At 49.6% G+C, this 15345-nt stretch overlaps 2 protein-coding genes across 3 annotated transcripts in view; one reads left to right on the top strand and one right to left on the bottom strand.

Annotated features, from left to right (window-relative positions):
- Positions 1-32: 32 nt before the first annotated feature.
- On the bottom strand, positions 33-11355 carry SNN (stannin). Of its 2 annotated transcripts, none has more exons than XM_089539599.1 (2): positions 11234-11355; positions 33-1858 (listed from the first exon to the last, which is right to left on the bottom strand). In XM_089539599.1, exon 2 carries the CDS (start codon positions 1732-1734, stop codon positions 1471-1473), a length of 264 nt encoding a protein of 87 aa, XP_089395725.1. In that variant the 5' UTR covers positions 1735-1858; positions 11234-11355; the 3' UTR covers positions 33-1470. The 2 variants fall into 2 exon arrangements, with proteins under 2 accessions (XP_089395725.1, XP_089395724.1); XM_089539598.1 differs by lacking the exon at positions 11234-11355 and adding an exon at positions 5782-5947.
- Positions 11356-12564: 1209 nt separating this feature from the next.
- Positions 12565-15345, top strand: part of LOC149306547 (multidrug resistance-associated protein 1-like) — a 43927-nt gene continuing 41146 nt past the window's right edge. Inside the window, exon 1 of the mRNA XM_089539970.1 lies at positions 12565-12731. Coding sequence (XP_089396096.1) covers positions 12681-12731 — 51 coding nt within the window. The 5' untranslated portion in view covers positions 12565-12680. The remainder of the gene's footprint in view (positions 12732-15345) is intronic.

Here is a 15345-nt window from a genome sequence, read left to right as displayed (position 1 = left end):
GGGAAATGCCTGATTCAGTTTCCCCGAACATTGTGCCTTATGAAAGGGAAGCGATGCATCAGGTGAATGTAATTGGGGGGACTGACAGGGATGAAACTGCAGTCCCTCGTCTTTCCCTTTCCAATTGGCTGCTTTATTCAGACCCTGCCTTTGCCCCCAAGACCAGAAGGACTCCTTTTTCTGAGCTTCACGCTTGTAGATAAAGTTTGAGCAATGCAGGGTAAGCTACTTTTCAGAGAAGACCCATGTCTTCAAATGTTTTGATTGTGGGAGAGGAGAATGGACCCTTTTTCCCTACAAAACCTTACAAAAGATTCCTTTGCATTAAGATGGAAAAACCACAATGAATTTGGAGGAAAAACACACTAAAGTGACCTCATGCTCTACTCTTCTCCCTGTTTATAGTTATGTACAGCAGCCCTATCGATTTAAAGGAGGAGGAAAAACAAAACCCTGCATTTTTATCTACAAAACATACTGGTTTGGAAATCTATACAGCAGAGGTGGAAGAAAAACCACGCGGCAAAACCAAGGTTTTGTGTACAAGCGCCTCGACAGCCAGGAACCTAAGTCAAGCGTCAGTGCACTGGTAAGATAAGTTAGGGACTAGTTACACGAATGCCGCTTTTAAAAGTAGAGAGGGGGAAATAGGCTCGGAGGGGAAAAGGCATTTCAGTTTGCAACATGCGGACGACCCAAAGCAGGTCCAAATGGCCACAAGTCACCAGGTCTCCAAAAAGAGCCATCTGGCCGTGCGGCAAAAGCAAAGCACTGCCATCATGGGCCATTCCTTGCCGACTTGGTTCAAAATAGCCACTTCCCCATAGTTGTGAGAGTTGCAGAGAATATCATGCCGCTATTGTCTAGTACAGTCTCACCTAGGAGTACGTTTCTTTCCTTGTGCCTTTTTCTGCCCTTTGCGGAAACACATCAGCAAAACAAAACAGCCATCCAAGAGGTAAGTTTTTAAGCAGTGCCAGGCCAATGAACAGGAACCTATCTTGTTTTTGTACCTCTAGGAAAACCCACTCCCCCAATTCTCAACACCCAAATGGCAGAAAATAAAGCCTAAGAGACCCCCCCCCCCAACATCCCACCCCCAGTTTGGCTTTGGAGGATTCACACTCGGGGTCATGCGTCTCCTAAAATCCAAGAGCGTGGTGTCCACCAAAAGCATGGTCTGTTACCGTGCGAGGCAGAACGAGAACGCACACAGGCAAAACAGCACACTACTTATGTACACACACACGCACACAGTTCACAGTTGTGCAGGCTCACATCAGTAGCTCCGTTCCGAAGAGGCTCAGTGGGGTATTCAAGTAACCATGCCCATTGTCCACCGCCGGCAATGGACTCTGTGCCCAAAGAAAGAGACCGAGGTCCAGTGTGCCCAGGAGGTTGGTCCAGTCTCTGTCTTTGCACGAGCCAAGGTCCGTGCCCTGCAGAGTAGTCCTTCCAGGTGTCCACCGGCTAGCTGTGGGCCTCAGTGCCATTGGGGGTCAGCCGGGTCTTCCTCTCCATGCAAGGGCCCCGGGCCGAGTACTGGACCATAAGGAAGGGCTCCTTGGTCTCCCCTTCGCCCACAATGCTCTCCTCATCCTCCGACTGGCTCAGGCGCTGGAGGCGCAAGTAGCACCAGCAGCCCAGGATCAGGGCCCCCAGCGCTGCAATGGCGATCAGGATGACGATGACCGTCACCACCCCCGTGGTGGGGCTGTGGTCCATGATGGACATGGCTGCACCTGGGAGACGGCTGCGGGACGGGGAAAGGGACAGGCCGGTGTTTCGGGGGGGAGGGGGTTAGGTCCAGCAGGTGCTGATCAGTCAAATGCAGAAGTCTTCAGCTGCCCCTGAAAACCTGGAAAAAGACAAAGGAGAGGCACAACGTTGGCATGGTGCGTCTAATTTGTTGTGCAGCCCATGCAGTACAGCCAGCCCTCCACATTTGAGGCTTTGACTTTTGCAGATCTGAGGTTTTGATTAAGATGTTCTCTCTAGGTCCTCCAGTGCAACTCTGCCAGAAGTTGACCATAGAGTTGTGCTGGAGAATTTCCTAGAGAAAACACTTCTCTAGGCATTTGTAGGTCCTCCAGAGTGATCTTATGTTCAATCTCTAGCAGATGTTGACCACAGAGTTGCTCTGGAGGACCTGGAGAGTCCTAGAGAGGTGTTCTCTTAAGTAAAAAGAATAGTGGTTTTTTAAGTGTGTAGTTTTTCCACATTCAGGGGTCCTTCAACCCTAACCCCAGTGAATGTGGGGTTGCCAGTCTCAGTATCTGAAGAAGGGCCTATTTTGACCTAAGCAATCCTGGGACCCCAATATTATTTGGGGGGGGTCCTCTTTTTCCAGGTCCCTGACCCATTCAGGCGGATGGAAACCCCACATTGCCTCAAACTAGGGCCTTGCAGCCTCCAAAACTGCCTCACCTGGCAAACCTTTTGGTGCTCCTTTTGGGCACCGAGCGAAGCGTCTTCTTTTAATCTCCCCGGCCTTTTTAAAATATTGACGGAGCTGGTTTTGGGTCTGCTTTTCTGCTGAGTTTAATCTGTTTTGTTTTCATCTGCCGTTTACCCATTTTGCATACTTTGCAAGCTTTCCCCGGAGAGCACCAACAACGAACCCGGGCACCATGAATTCCGAAATAAAGCTAGGCTAGGCTTGCAGGCAAGGCAAGGCAAGGCTTTTAAGATGGTTTTTCCCACTGCAATGAGATGCCATTTGGTGAAGTACCACAATATGTGGCTCAACCCCAGAGGAATCCCGAAAAACAGGAGATCTCAGGGTCAGTTCTCTTGAGGCCCCTCCAAAAAATCCTATTTTCTTTTACAATCAGAAACAAACAGAGGCTGAAAACGCAGAGAAAAACACCTCTGTGCTAAAGCAAGAACTTGCACCTTGGCTTAGAAAAAGGGTGTGGATTATGGACTACAGCTCCCAGCATTCCTTGCCATTGGCACCACCTGCTTCCTTATGGAAATGCTGGGACTTGCATTTTAAGAACATTTGGAGGGTCAAGATGCGGGACGACAACAATGAACAAACACACAACCTCAGTTAAAAACACATCAATTTAAAAGGACAGCACTCTCCAGCAGAGAATGCTAAGCACCCCTCCCAAAACTGCAAATCCCAGGATCCCACTGGATGATGGGACTGTGGCATTTAAAGTGGGATTGAAGTGCTACAACCGCGTCGAGTGCAAGGAGTGGACCTTCTTCCTATGTTTTATTTGGCATGAATAGAAGCAAAGGATAAATAAAAAGGGAGCATCCTCTCAATCCAGGGAAAGAGAGAAATGGAGTTTGCAAAGGTCTGGAAAACTCACAAGGCTGGAAGAACGAGTTCCACGATGGAGAGCAGAGGAAAATAATGGCAAAGGCGAGAGCGGGGGAAAGAGGCAGCCGCCTCACCTGTACAGACAGGTATCTTTTTGGAAGGCCTTGGAAACCAAACACGCCTGAGAGCTGGCATGGGAAAGTTCCCTTTTGGGGGGATGATAATTCCCAGCATCCTCCAACATGGACTACTACTTCAGGACGGTGGGAAGTGCTCAGTCCTCCAAATGACATTGGGTTGCAAATCCCAGCAACGCTAAAGCCAGGGCTATAAAACCAGGAGTTTGGGGATGTAACCGAAGTTCCTTCTCAAAGGCATCAGTTAATAATGATCTGAACAATTTTCTTCCTGCTGCGAGAGAATGTTTTGGGAAACGGTGCCGCTCTGGAAGGCTGCCTGCCATTTGGGACTTAAACAACGTTTCGTTGCAGGAATCTGGTTATCATATGATAAGCTTTTACTCTGGAGCAGGAGTGGGTCCATTCATTCCTACCAAGTTTTGACTCCCAAGGACTCCCCCAATTGCTTCTGGCTCCGTGGCCCTGACCCAGATCAGCCTTTCTGAGAACCAGGCAGCCTTCTAGTTGCCACTGGATTGCAAAGCCCATTATGCATGGAAATAACATTGGAGAAATGGTTGAAAAACATGTTTTCCAAGCACCGAGAATAATCCTGGACTGGTGAACGTCTTTGCCATTTGGGACTCATTCTGCACAAAGTTCCCATGTGGTGGTTTTGCACAGGAAACAGCATTTGGTGCATGAGAAAGAATATCCCAATGCGCAAATATCCATTCCTGGGCAGAAACTATTGTCTGTACCTGTCTCTCCAGGTGCAAGGTGTGTGTTGGGGGTCTCATTGGGGGGGTCACTTTGAAGGACCCCCTTCCTTAAAAAAAACAACCCCAAAGAGTTTTGTTGTTGTTGTTGTTACCTTGTCCCACAAAACAGGACTCTGTCCGGCTTCACCTCTTCCACACTTCAGAGCACCTTTGGGTCTCTGGTGCATAGGGTTACACAAACCCCTTTGCACCCAAACCACTGTGCCCCTCACAACCCTCCCTGCCTGCGCAAGGACTGCAGGGACCCCAATCCTGGAGGGCCAGGCATTCCATGCCACAGTGCCCTTCCACCGCCACCCCTGCAAAGTGGTCTTTCGGCTGCTTTCGAGGAGGATGCTCTGCACAGCTGTCATGCACCTCGGGGCCAAGCACATCTCCCCCCCCCACAACTATGGGGGGGTCACCCATTTGACGCAGGAGAGGGGCTGCACCAACGCTGGTGCCAAGGATATGGGCTGGTGGGGGGCAGATGCCCACCCGCTGGGCTGCTCAGCTTGCCTGCCAAACAAAAACTCTCCAAACCCTTTGGTGCATGAAATGATGCATCCTTGGACATGCTCAGGTGCTATAAAGGGGGTGCGTCCCAATCTGGGACCCCCAAACCCATTTGCATTTGCAGTCTGGACAAACACCCCTTTTTTCATTTGCAGTCCAAACAATCCTCTTTGCATTTGTAGTCTGGGACAACTCCCCCCCCCTTTCCATTTGCAATCTGGGACCCCAAGCCCCCTTTGCCTTTGCAAGCCCCCCCCCCCTCGTAGTCTAGCACTGAGCTCCCTCCCAAAAAATGCCAGAGGAATTTTGAAGCCTGGGAAGGATTGTTTTTGGCAAAGAGAGCCAGGGGAGGGGGGCAGGCAGCTGCAAACTACTCTCCCCGCTAAGGACCCCCCCCCCCACTTTCTCCCCTTTTGCAATCTATAGCTCTAGCTCTATCGGAGCCTCTGCAATAATGGTGGCCCAGGCTTGGAGTGCGTCATGCGCCGCCTTCGCTGGGAACAAAGAGGGGCAGAGGGCCCCCAAGAGCCCCAAGGGCCGGGGGCCATTGTTTGGAGGGAGAGAAGAAGCCAAGGGGGGGGTCTTTGGGGTGGGCCCAGGGCAAGGAGCAGGGATGTGTGTGTGGGGGGGGAGTATTTGGGGTCTCTGCAAGGCGACCAAGGAGGGGGTCTTTGCAGGTCTTTTGTAGCATTGCCCCCACTCCACTGCCAAAGGAGGGGGCATGGGAGGGGGAAAGCATTGAGCCCCCTCCCCTCTTGGCATTGCAAGGCCCTCCAAGGGAGGGAGGGGGCTTGGGGCCCCTTTGCAAGGCGACCAAAGGGGGGTGGGCTTTGGAGGAGAGGAGGGGCTCTTTGCAGGATTGCAGACCCTCCCCCCAAACCTTGCCTTGCCAAAGGAGGGGGGCATGGAAGGGGGAGAGGGAAGGGGCAGCACTGAGACGCCCCAAGGAGGGGAGGGGGCTTGGGAGGGGGAGATGGGGGTCCCTGCATTGCCAAAGGGGGGCATGGGAGGGGCCCGCCTTCTCCCTGCCTGCCTGGAGCCTTTGTCTGCCTCGGGCCTTGCGATGGGGCAGGGGTCTCCTCCCCCGAAGACCCCCAGCATCCCTCACCGGGGTTGCTGCTGCTGCTGTTCCTCCGTGGGCTCCAGGGCCGGGCTCCGTCGGGGGGCTTCCTCCTTCCCCGAGGCCTCTCCATGGGGCGCCCCCCAAGAGGTCCCTCTCCTTCCCGAGACCCTCCATAGCGGCGGCGGCGGCGGCGGCGGCAGCAGAGCAGAGCCACTGCAGCAGCTGCAAAGGCAGCAGCAGCAGCAGCAGCAGCGACGCCGGACCGCCCTCTTCTCCTCTGCCCTGCCCCGCCCCCGTGGCAACAGATGACGCGCGGCACGGGGGCGGGGTCTTCCGTGTCCACGCCCCCAGAGGGGCCAAGGGGGGTTGGGGACCATGGGGAGGGGGCAGCCAGGGACCCTCTGGGGACCTTGTTTCCCTCTCAGTGGGTTTCCATGGAGCTGTAGCTTGCATCCGCAGGGCAAAGGCAAGACCCAGTTTAACTGCCATTAGTGCTATGGACTCATGGGAATTGTAGTTTGCGGAAACATAGAGCCTTCTCTCTTAGGGAGAGCTCTGGTGCCACAAAAACTACAAATCCCAGAATCCCACAGCATGGAGCCAGGCTGTCAAACTGGGCTGTTTCTGCTTTGGTCCCAATGATGACGATGACAAAGAAGATGCTTGTTTTTGCTTTATGCCTCATTGTCTAAATCCAGTTTATAAAAACCCAAACACCCAGGTTTGGAAAAGCGAATGCAAGGACTGTAATGCCCAGCAGCATCCCTGTGTCGCCGTGAGAGTGCACCATGGGAGACACAGTACCTCCATGTTGTTTTTAAACATCCGCCCAAAAGGCTCGATTCCTTCCCTGCATTTGATGCCATCTTGGGCCTCTATACCTATCTCTGCTCTGCTGCCAAACTGCCCAACGCCTGGGAGGTTGAGAGGTACTGCTGGACCTCTGACCCTTTCCCTCCACCTCTCCCTTCTCCTTCTGTGTCATGTCCTTTTAGATTGGAAGCCCAAGGGCAGGGAATCGTCTAACTAAAAGATTGTATGTACAGCGCTGTGTAAATTTACAGCGCTTCATAAATAAAGGTAAACAATAATAATAATAATAATAATAATAATAATGCACAATTGCAGAATAACTTTGAACACAAAGTGGCACACGTCTAGAAATGCCAATCGATCAATACTGGCACATTTGCTTTCTCCAGACGCTTTCTTTCCTTCCTTCCTTCCTTCCTCCTCCATCTGCTTTCCTCTCTTTTGGGGGACGTTTTGGCAGCCGCACGGAGGGAGGCCTTTCTGCATTTGGGCCTTGCTTGGCTCTTAATTGCCCTCATTAGGCCTCATTCCGTTGCTGGTTCCCTATTGTCCTGGCCTTTGCGTTTTGCCTGAGCGATGGAGGCATAGCCACACGAGTGGCTTCTGGAATAAAGGTGCTCCACACAAAGCGGACTTGCTTGCGGGAAACCTATGAACTTGTCGCCTTCTGCTGCAAAACAACCTGAAGAATATGCTCCTGAAAGATGCAGATATTGCATGCCAGCTTTAACCCCCCGAAAGGCTCCTGTGCCCAAACTGGGCCCTGCTTTGCAGCCCAGGAAAAGCCCTTCCTTCCTTCCTTCCTTCCTTCCTTCCTTCCTTCCTTCTTTCCTGCCATTTTGGGAGAGCCAAAGAAGAAAGCCAGGCCTGGAGCCGGAGCCCCTGGTGAAGCTCCTGCAGGACAAGGACAGAGGAAGCCTGGAAATGAAGCGCCCATTAATTAAGTGCCCAGAGAAAGAGGCGGTAATTAAATGTCCGCATCTGCTTCTTCGCCGGGAGGAAAGCTTTGGCAGCGGAAAGAGCCTGGAAAGATGGACCATGGTGATGGTGATGGTGGAAGCCCTGGACTGCTGCTGGGGATGATGGGCCTTGCAGCCAGAGCTTTGAAGCAGCAACAAGCAACCTAGTTCTGTGTAATTAGTTACTCGGGTCAGGGTTAGAGTCAGCAACAGGGTTAGGGTTATCACTAGGGTCAGCCAGGGTTAGGGTCAAGGTTAGGTTAAGGTCAGGTTTAGGGTCATGGTCAGGATTAGGGTCATCAGGGTCAGGATTAGGGGTATCATTAGGGTCAGGGTTAGGGTCACGGTCAGCACTAGGCTTAGGTCAGTGTCAGGATTAGAGTTATTAGGGTCAGGGTCAACATCAGGGTTAGGGTCAGCATTAGGATCAGGGTCAGGATTAAAATCAGAGTTAGGGTCAGCACTAGGGTTCTATCAAGGTTGGAGTCAGATTTAGGGTCATGTTCAGGATTAGGGTTATCATTAGGGTCAGGGTCTTGGATTTACATAAGACATCCTTGTATTTAAAGAGCTGTCTATCCCCGCCTGGCAGGGCTCTGGCCTAGAGATGGATCCCTTGGGGTCCCTTCCAACTCTTAAGAGTCTGCAGCCTCTTTGCTGGGCATTTGCTGATGGAGAGACTGGTTAAAGTTAACTTTGACTCAATAAAGCATTCAATAGCAGTGAAACCCGTTGGCTATAGATCGCTTTTAGCGTCCCTCATTCTTTGCATGAACTATGCTTCAACTCCCGATTTGTGCATCGGCCGAGAGAGAAACCCGCTTCTGCCGGGAGCGGCGCCTGATTTAGCAAAGGCCCAAAGGGGAAAAACAGATGTCGCTTGGGATCCTCCGCTTTGCAGAAACCGATGTCTGCCTTTGCAGATGGGTGCCATATGCCAGAATGCCACAGCATTGAGCCTTGGAAGCTAAAGCAATCTCAAACTGGATTATTTCTGCAGTGCAAATGCTTGAGACTCCGGTGCAACGATTCCTGTTCTCCCTTTCTCTCTTGTTTAATTTCCTCCTTGCTCCGCTGGTCGGAAGGACATTTTGCATTACTAATCCTTCCTATGATTTGATATATTTTTGTTCCTTAAAAATATTTGTTATGGGGAAGGATGAGCCTCGATGGAGAAGGGATTAAACGCATCTTCGGAGATGGTGCTGACTCACTTCTTGGCATTGAGCCTCGGCTTCCTTCCTTCCTTCCTATGATTTAATCATATCCAGCTTTTTTCCAGAATGGCAAGGTGAGAAAAAGAAACATGCGCAGAGAGAGAGAGAGAGAGAGAGAAGGGAAAGGCACTTTATTGCTCTGGTAAAACTCTGGAAATGGTACTTTACTCACAATAAACCCTTGACTGGAATTGTTGTTGTTGTCAAGTCATTTCTTATGGACACCTAAGGCAAACCTTTCATGGGGTTTCCTTGGCAAGATTTGTTGGCCATTGCTTTCCCTTGAGGAGGCTGAGAGAGTGTGACTTGTCTAAGGTCACATAACAACAACAACAATAACAATTATATATACAAAATACAATGGGTTTCCACGGCTGAGCGGGGATTCGAATCCTGGTCTCCATCGACATGGACCCAGCATTCAGACCACTGTCCCACACAGACATAAACTTCGGACCCATTAAAATCATCCAACATACAATTAAAATATATATATAATTTTAAAAAGCATCCTTAACTGGAAGAGAGAGGTCTTTAATGCTGTTTTGGATTCGAAGAGCAAAGCAGGGGCTTTGTTTTCTGAGAGGAAGAAACAGATGAAGATGGCAAGGGAGGAGATTTGGGGTTTTCTGGACTTTGCTAAAGCCAAGGAGCGGCGGCTGCAAATCCAGGCCTCATCGTCCGGCTGTGGCTCTCGTGTTCATAGTCAAACAGCTGGAAGTGCCCCAATTCTGACCCCAAAGCAATCTGTGCTGCAAATGGGGAGGGTTTTATTTTTAAAACTTGCAAAATCTGCTAAAGCTTGTCAGGAAAAGGAACGAAACGTCAAAGCCGGGAACGCCAGCAGCAAAAGCAGCAAAGCTCCATTTCTCTTTCTTCTCCTCTTTTGGCCCTAAAAGTCATCCATTCCAGCCCCCGGCAAGGCAGGGAAAGACCACCACCCATGTCCACCATCTTTCCATATGGTCAGCCAGCAAGAAATGTCAGAAACTTGGCCAGCGGGAGTTGTGGGAGCTGGACTGCAAAACATCCGGAGGACCAAAATTTGGGAGCCATTGCACTACTAGAAAAGTGTGCAAATCTCGTCCTTCCCAGTCGGCTCAGGCAAAAGCAAACGGCTGCACCACTGACTCCCGGCTTGTCTGCTCTTCCTTGCAAGTACTTTGTGCAGTCTTTGCTGGAGAGGCCATGCAAAAGGCCGCTGATGGTCAAGGCCTCTCCGGCCATTTCATCCTTGGGTTCGGCCTGCCCTCTGCTGGCCTCAGGCGGGATACAACCAGGGACGGACTCTGCGCAGAAACTCAGCAGGTTTTGGAAGAAGGATGTTAGGCTCTTCGTATCTGCTGGGGTTTGGTTCCAGGATCCCCAATGGATACCCAAATCTATGGATGCTTGTCCCATTATATACAATGGGGCATTATTATTATTATTATTATTATTATTATTATTACATTGGCAACGGAGCTCTCTGACAGAGAAGGCGAAACGTTTCCCAAAACAAGGGCAATGTCCCGTGCCACATTTCCACAGAAACCATCCACTCAGAGCACAAATCAAAACAAATCAAACCAGATCAACTGCAATGTCATTAAATGGGGAGCAGGACATTTACTCCCAGTAAAACCAGTTCAAAAGCCCAGACTGAAAGGGATGCCCTGCGCTGCTCTGTCTGGACCATTGCGTCTTCTTCCAAGCCGAACGAAATCTACAGCAAACCAGGATAAGCTTCCTTTTCTTTTCTTTTTCAATGGGGCAAATGATTAACTTGTATTGATTCTTATTACCAAAAGCACTAGTGGGGCTGTGTTCTGTTTGGACGCTAGATGGCAATGGGTCTGCGTTTAAGATATCCGGGATTTCCAGCTAGTATATTTGTGTGGTTTCTGTGTGTAGAGGTCTTCAAGGCACCTGTCGGCCTGGTTGGCACCTGGATGGGAGACCGCCAGGGAAACCCAGCTGCCGGAGGCTCTGTTTCAGAGGAAGGAAGGCTAAGATCATCTCTGAAGACTCCTTGCCTAAGAAAACCCTATCAGATTAATGGGGTCGACATAAGTGGAGGCAACCTGAAGGTGCACATGTACACAAACACACATCCCACCTGTTCTCGGAATCTAAGCAGGGTCAGCCCTGGCTAGTACTTGGGAGGGAAACCATCTACTTCTGAGAATGCCTTGCCTAAGAAAACCCTATGAATAAGCAACTTGAAGGCACCCAGCCACAACAAAAGAGCATTTTTGGGCTGGGAACCTGGGAACCAGGGCCAACAACACACCGGTTTGGAGAACCTGACCCTGTACTAAGGAAACCAGCAAATGGTTTTAGGACAGATGGGGGAACTCCCAACTTTCCTCCAAATCTGCTAAGAGTTAAAGAGAGCTAAAGAGAAAGACAGGGACGCTGTGAGCTGTCGGAGGGTGTGAACCCTTTCCCCCACAACCCACAAAGATCACATGCGCAAAGCCACAGCTCATCTTATATCCGTCAGTCTTTACTTCTAATATATATCACCTGCTTTCTGCAACTGGCACCATGATCCAGGATACGGCTGGCATGGCGCACGGTGTTACGCCCAAAGGTACGAGCTGAAATACCAGCCAGCGCCATTGTTGGCGGTTGAGATATTATTGCTCCTGGAGAATCAAGCAGAAAAGACACAATGATAAACCAGAGTGAGTGGGTGAAAGGAGGAGGGAAACCTTCCCTTTCTCCAAGGCTGCTTCCAGCCTTGCCCCTTTTTGCTGGCTCTGCTCCAGAGGATTCAAGGGCAGCAGCCGCCTTCCCAGAAATAAAACAACACAACATTAGCCGGCGTTGGAACTGCTTTCGCTCCAGAGCAAGGAAACCGAGGGGCGCAGGAAAAAGTCACAGCGACAACCCTGTCTGGAAAATAGCCAAGGAAACATGGCTTTTGTGGGGGTTTGGGGCTCTGCGGCCATGTTCTAGAAGCGTTTATTCCTGACGTTTCACAAGCAGCGTCTGTGGCTTTGGCGTCTTCGGATGTTGGCAAAATGTCAGGGATTAAGTTCTTCTAGAACATGGCCACATATGGCCCTAAAGACCCACAAAAAGGATCGATGCCACCGGCCAGGAAAGCCTTCCGCTTCACACTAAGCCAGGCTTTGTTGGGGCAAGGCTCTTCCTAGAGCCCCTCTGCATCCTATGTTGCAAAGATCAGGAGAGGCCAAAACATGGTTGGCAAGAAAGACATCAGGACAGTTGTAGGGCAGAGGGGTGTGTGTGTGTATGTATATATATATATATATGTATATATATATATATACACACACACACACACACACACACACACCCCTCTGCCCTACAACTGTCCTGATGTCTTTCTTGCCAACCATGTTTTGGACTCTCCTGATCTTTGCAACATATATAGCAGTTATATATATATATATTAGTTTAATTGTATATACACACACATATATATTTGTTTTAGCATATATATATGGCAGACAGTTATATAGATTTGTTTAGCACTATATTAGCTGCTTATATATAGTGTGTGGGCAATTAGCTTACAGTTATAATTAGACCCTGTTAGTTCAGTAGGAAGCGGTTTGTGTGGAAGAGCTGCCAAGATAGTGTTAAACAAATATATATAACTTATATATATATATATATATAGCATTTAAAGCAGTCTCGAACTGGGATCATTTCCGTAATGTGTTTCGGCCGCGGTGGGGGGAAAAATTCCCCTGAGGCGCCGTCCGTCCGCCCGGCCTCCCCTCGCTCTCCGCCGGGCGGCGCCATCAGGCGAGGCCGGGGCTTGGCGCGGCCTAGTAGGCCTCATGGCGGGGCTCCTCCTCTCGGGGCGGGCGAAGAGGCCGGCCGGCCTTCCTCCCTTTCCCTCCCTTCATGAGCTGCTGCTGCTGCTGCTGCTGCTGCCGCCGAGGAGGAGCCTGGCATCCCGGCGAAGCCTTTCTTTTTCCCGGCCGCCGGTTCCCTCATGGACGACAGCCGGCTTTGCAGCGGCCCCGACGGGCCTCAGCCCCTTTGGGTAAGAAGGGAGGAGGAGGCCAAGGCGAGCCCTTTCTTCCCTCATTTAAACCAGTTGAGGCGAATGCCCTGCGTCTGCACGGCGGAGTTAACGCGGTTCGATACCGCTTCCCACAGCTCCTTAGGCAACCCTTGGCTGGCATTGGAAAACAAGGCCAAGCAAATGGAAGATAAGGAAAGGCACCAGAACTCCAGAGCCCCGAGATTTTCTCTTTTAAGTGGCAAAACCGGTATTAATTTTGCATCTGTAGAGACTTAAAGCGGGTTTGACCCGGGATTGTTGCTCTATAATGTGTTTATGTTTTAGCCGTTCGTTTGCTGTGTTTCGTTCCTTTAAAGGCGATGAATATCTTGGAGAATGGCATTTTATTCTGTAATAATGATGATGATAATAATAATAACAATAACAATAATGGGGTTTTTGCAAGCTTTTCGTAGCGTTCTCTGCCTAAAAGGAGGGCTGGGCCTCCGCCGAAACTACAGATCCTAGGGCTGCATCTGCACTGGAGAATTAACCCGCGTTCACTCTTTTTCTGGCTCAAGGCTATGGCATTCTGGGAGTTGGAGTTTGTTGAGCCAGAAAAAGAGTGAAAGCGGTGCCAAGCAGCATTGTTTCTACAGTCTTGTTTGTTTGTTTGTTGTGTGCCTTCAAGTTGTTTGCAGTCTATGGCAAACTCATGCTCAGAAGAGGTTTGCCTTGGCTGAGAGAGTGTGACTTCCAAGTTGCGTAGCCTTGGCCTTGGGCTCCTCCTGGCTGTCGCTTGTCAGACATTTAGGATCATGGTTGAAGATGTTCTAAAGCTGTCTCCCAGCCCCACAAAAACACACAAAGGGTCCAACCAAGACATCTCTCTCTCTCTCTGTGTGTGTATACAGATATACCCCATATGTGTGTGACACATATATATATGCACACACACCACACACATATACACCCCATATATATATATATATATACACACACACACTACATATATATATATATATACATATACACACACACATACATCCACTTATATATATCTGCACAACATATATATATATTTATATATACCATATATATACACACAGCACATATATACTCCATATATACTCCATATGTATCCCATACACACACACACACCTATATATATATATATATATATATATGCATGCATTTAGCTTTCAGATATAAATATAAATGCATGTATTTAGCCTTCAAATAACCACCATAACTACTATTAGCTGTTAAAGGTGTATAGATTTTGGGGGGATATCCCATATATATGTGTATACACACACCCCCCCACACACACACCCCTTTGACAGCTAGTTATATCTATGGTGGTTACTTGAAAGCTCAAGACATGCGTTTGTAATGGAAGAATCCATGTTTTGCAAATTCTGTGTGACATTTTGGGGGGCGGTTTGTTGCAAAACTACTTGCAGAAAAGGTCTATCCGTGTTTTATTTTGGGGGTGACACCTGTGTAATTATGTTTTCAAATGTGTGTCAGTATGTTCTCAGTGGTGTTTTTCTTTGTCACCTCAGGAGCCCTGACTCCAAAACGGAAGCCTTTAAAAGAAACCAGTGCCATCTTCTTCTATGCCATTTTGCAGAGGGAGGCTGACCGACTGCCCTGGGAGACAGGAGGGATATAGCCGGGCAAGGGCTTCCAAACCGCTTCCCATCCGCCTGGCATCCGCAAGGCCTTGGCCTGGAATGAGCCCAGAGCCATGGGGCGCTGCTGGTGTTTCCAAAAGCTGTTTTCCTGAGCTTCTGGTCCAGCCGGGGCTGTGTTGTTGTTGTTGTTGTTGTTGTTATTGTGGTCCCTGCTGTTGTTGTGAACACACTTGTTCTTGGGAAATCCGTCTGGCGGGGTTCATTGGGGGTTGCTCCCAGCGAACGCTGCTCAGCGGCCAGAGCAAGGATAGCAATGCTTTCAAGAAACAGTCTGACTGGATGGCCTTGTTCTGAGGGCCAGAAATCTTGTCCTTTATAGGGCTGACAGGGCTGCCTTGTTCTAAAAGATAGCTTGTCTTTTGGGGGCCCAAACCTAGTCTCTGATAGGGCTGGCAGGCCCCTCTTTTATTTGGGGGCATGAACTCTTGTCCTTTATGGGGCTGACGGGCATCCCTTATTATAAGGGATATCTTGTATTTTAGAGCCTGAACTCTTGTCCCTTATAGGGTTGACAGGTATCCCTTAGTATAAGGAATATGTTTTATCTTGGGGCCAGAAAGCTTGTCTCTCATAGGGTTGACAGGTATCCTTTGTTATAAGGGATAGCTTTCGTTTTAGGGCCAGAAAGCTTGTCCCTTATAAGGCTGCCAGGTATCCCTGATGATAAGGGATATCTTGTTACTTTGGGGCCAGAAGGTTTGTCCCTTTTGTGGCTCTCAAGTGTCCCTTGCTATAAAGGGCATCCTTTATTTGAGGCCCTGAAATCTTGTCCCTCAGAGGGTTGAGGGATGTCCCTTCTTTGAGGGTTTGAAAGCTTTTCCTTTCCTATAGAGGCTGGAAAGAATGCCCAAACCATCTGCTATTTGGGATTGTGGGCCCTTGAGAAAGACCGCAATGTGTGCATTGTGTGATTTACGAATGGGGAGAGTCTGATAGTTTTACAGAGAAATGCA

This window comes from Sceloporus occidentalis, unplaced genomic scaffold (genome assembly GCF_023333645.1).
Source record: "Sceloporus occidentalis isolate IW3139 unplaced genomic scaffold, rSceOcc1.0.p SCAF_10, whole genome shotgun sequence".
NCBI classification, from domain to species: Eukaryota; Metazoa; Chordata; class Lepidosauria; order Squamata; family Phrynosomatidae; genus Sceloporus; species Sceloporus occidentalis.
The sequence above is the reverse complement of the archived record's forward strand: the minus strand, read 5'-3'. Positions and strand labels throughout refer to the sequence as shown.

Coding starts and splice junctions, on each gene's coding strand:
- SNN (XM_089539599.1), bottom strand. CDS start 1,734: ATGTCCATCATGGACCACAGCCCCACCACGGGGGTGGTGACGGTCATC.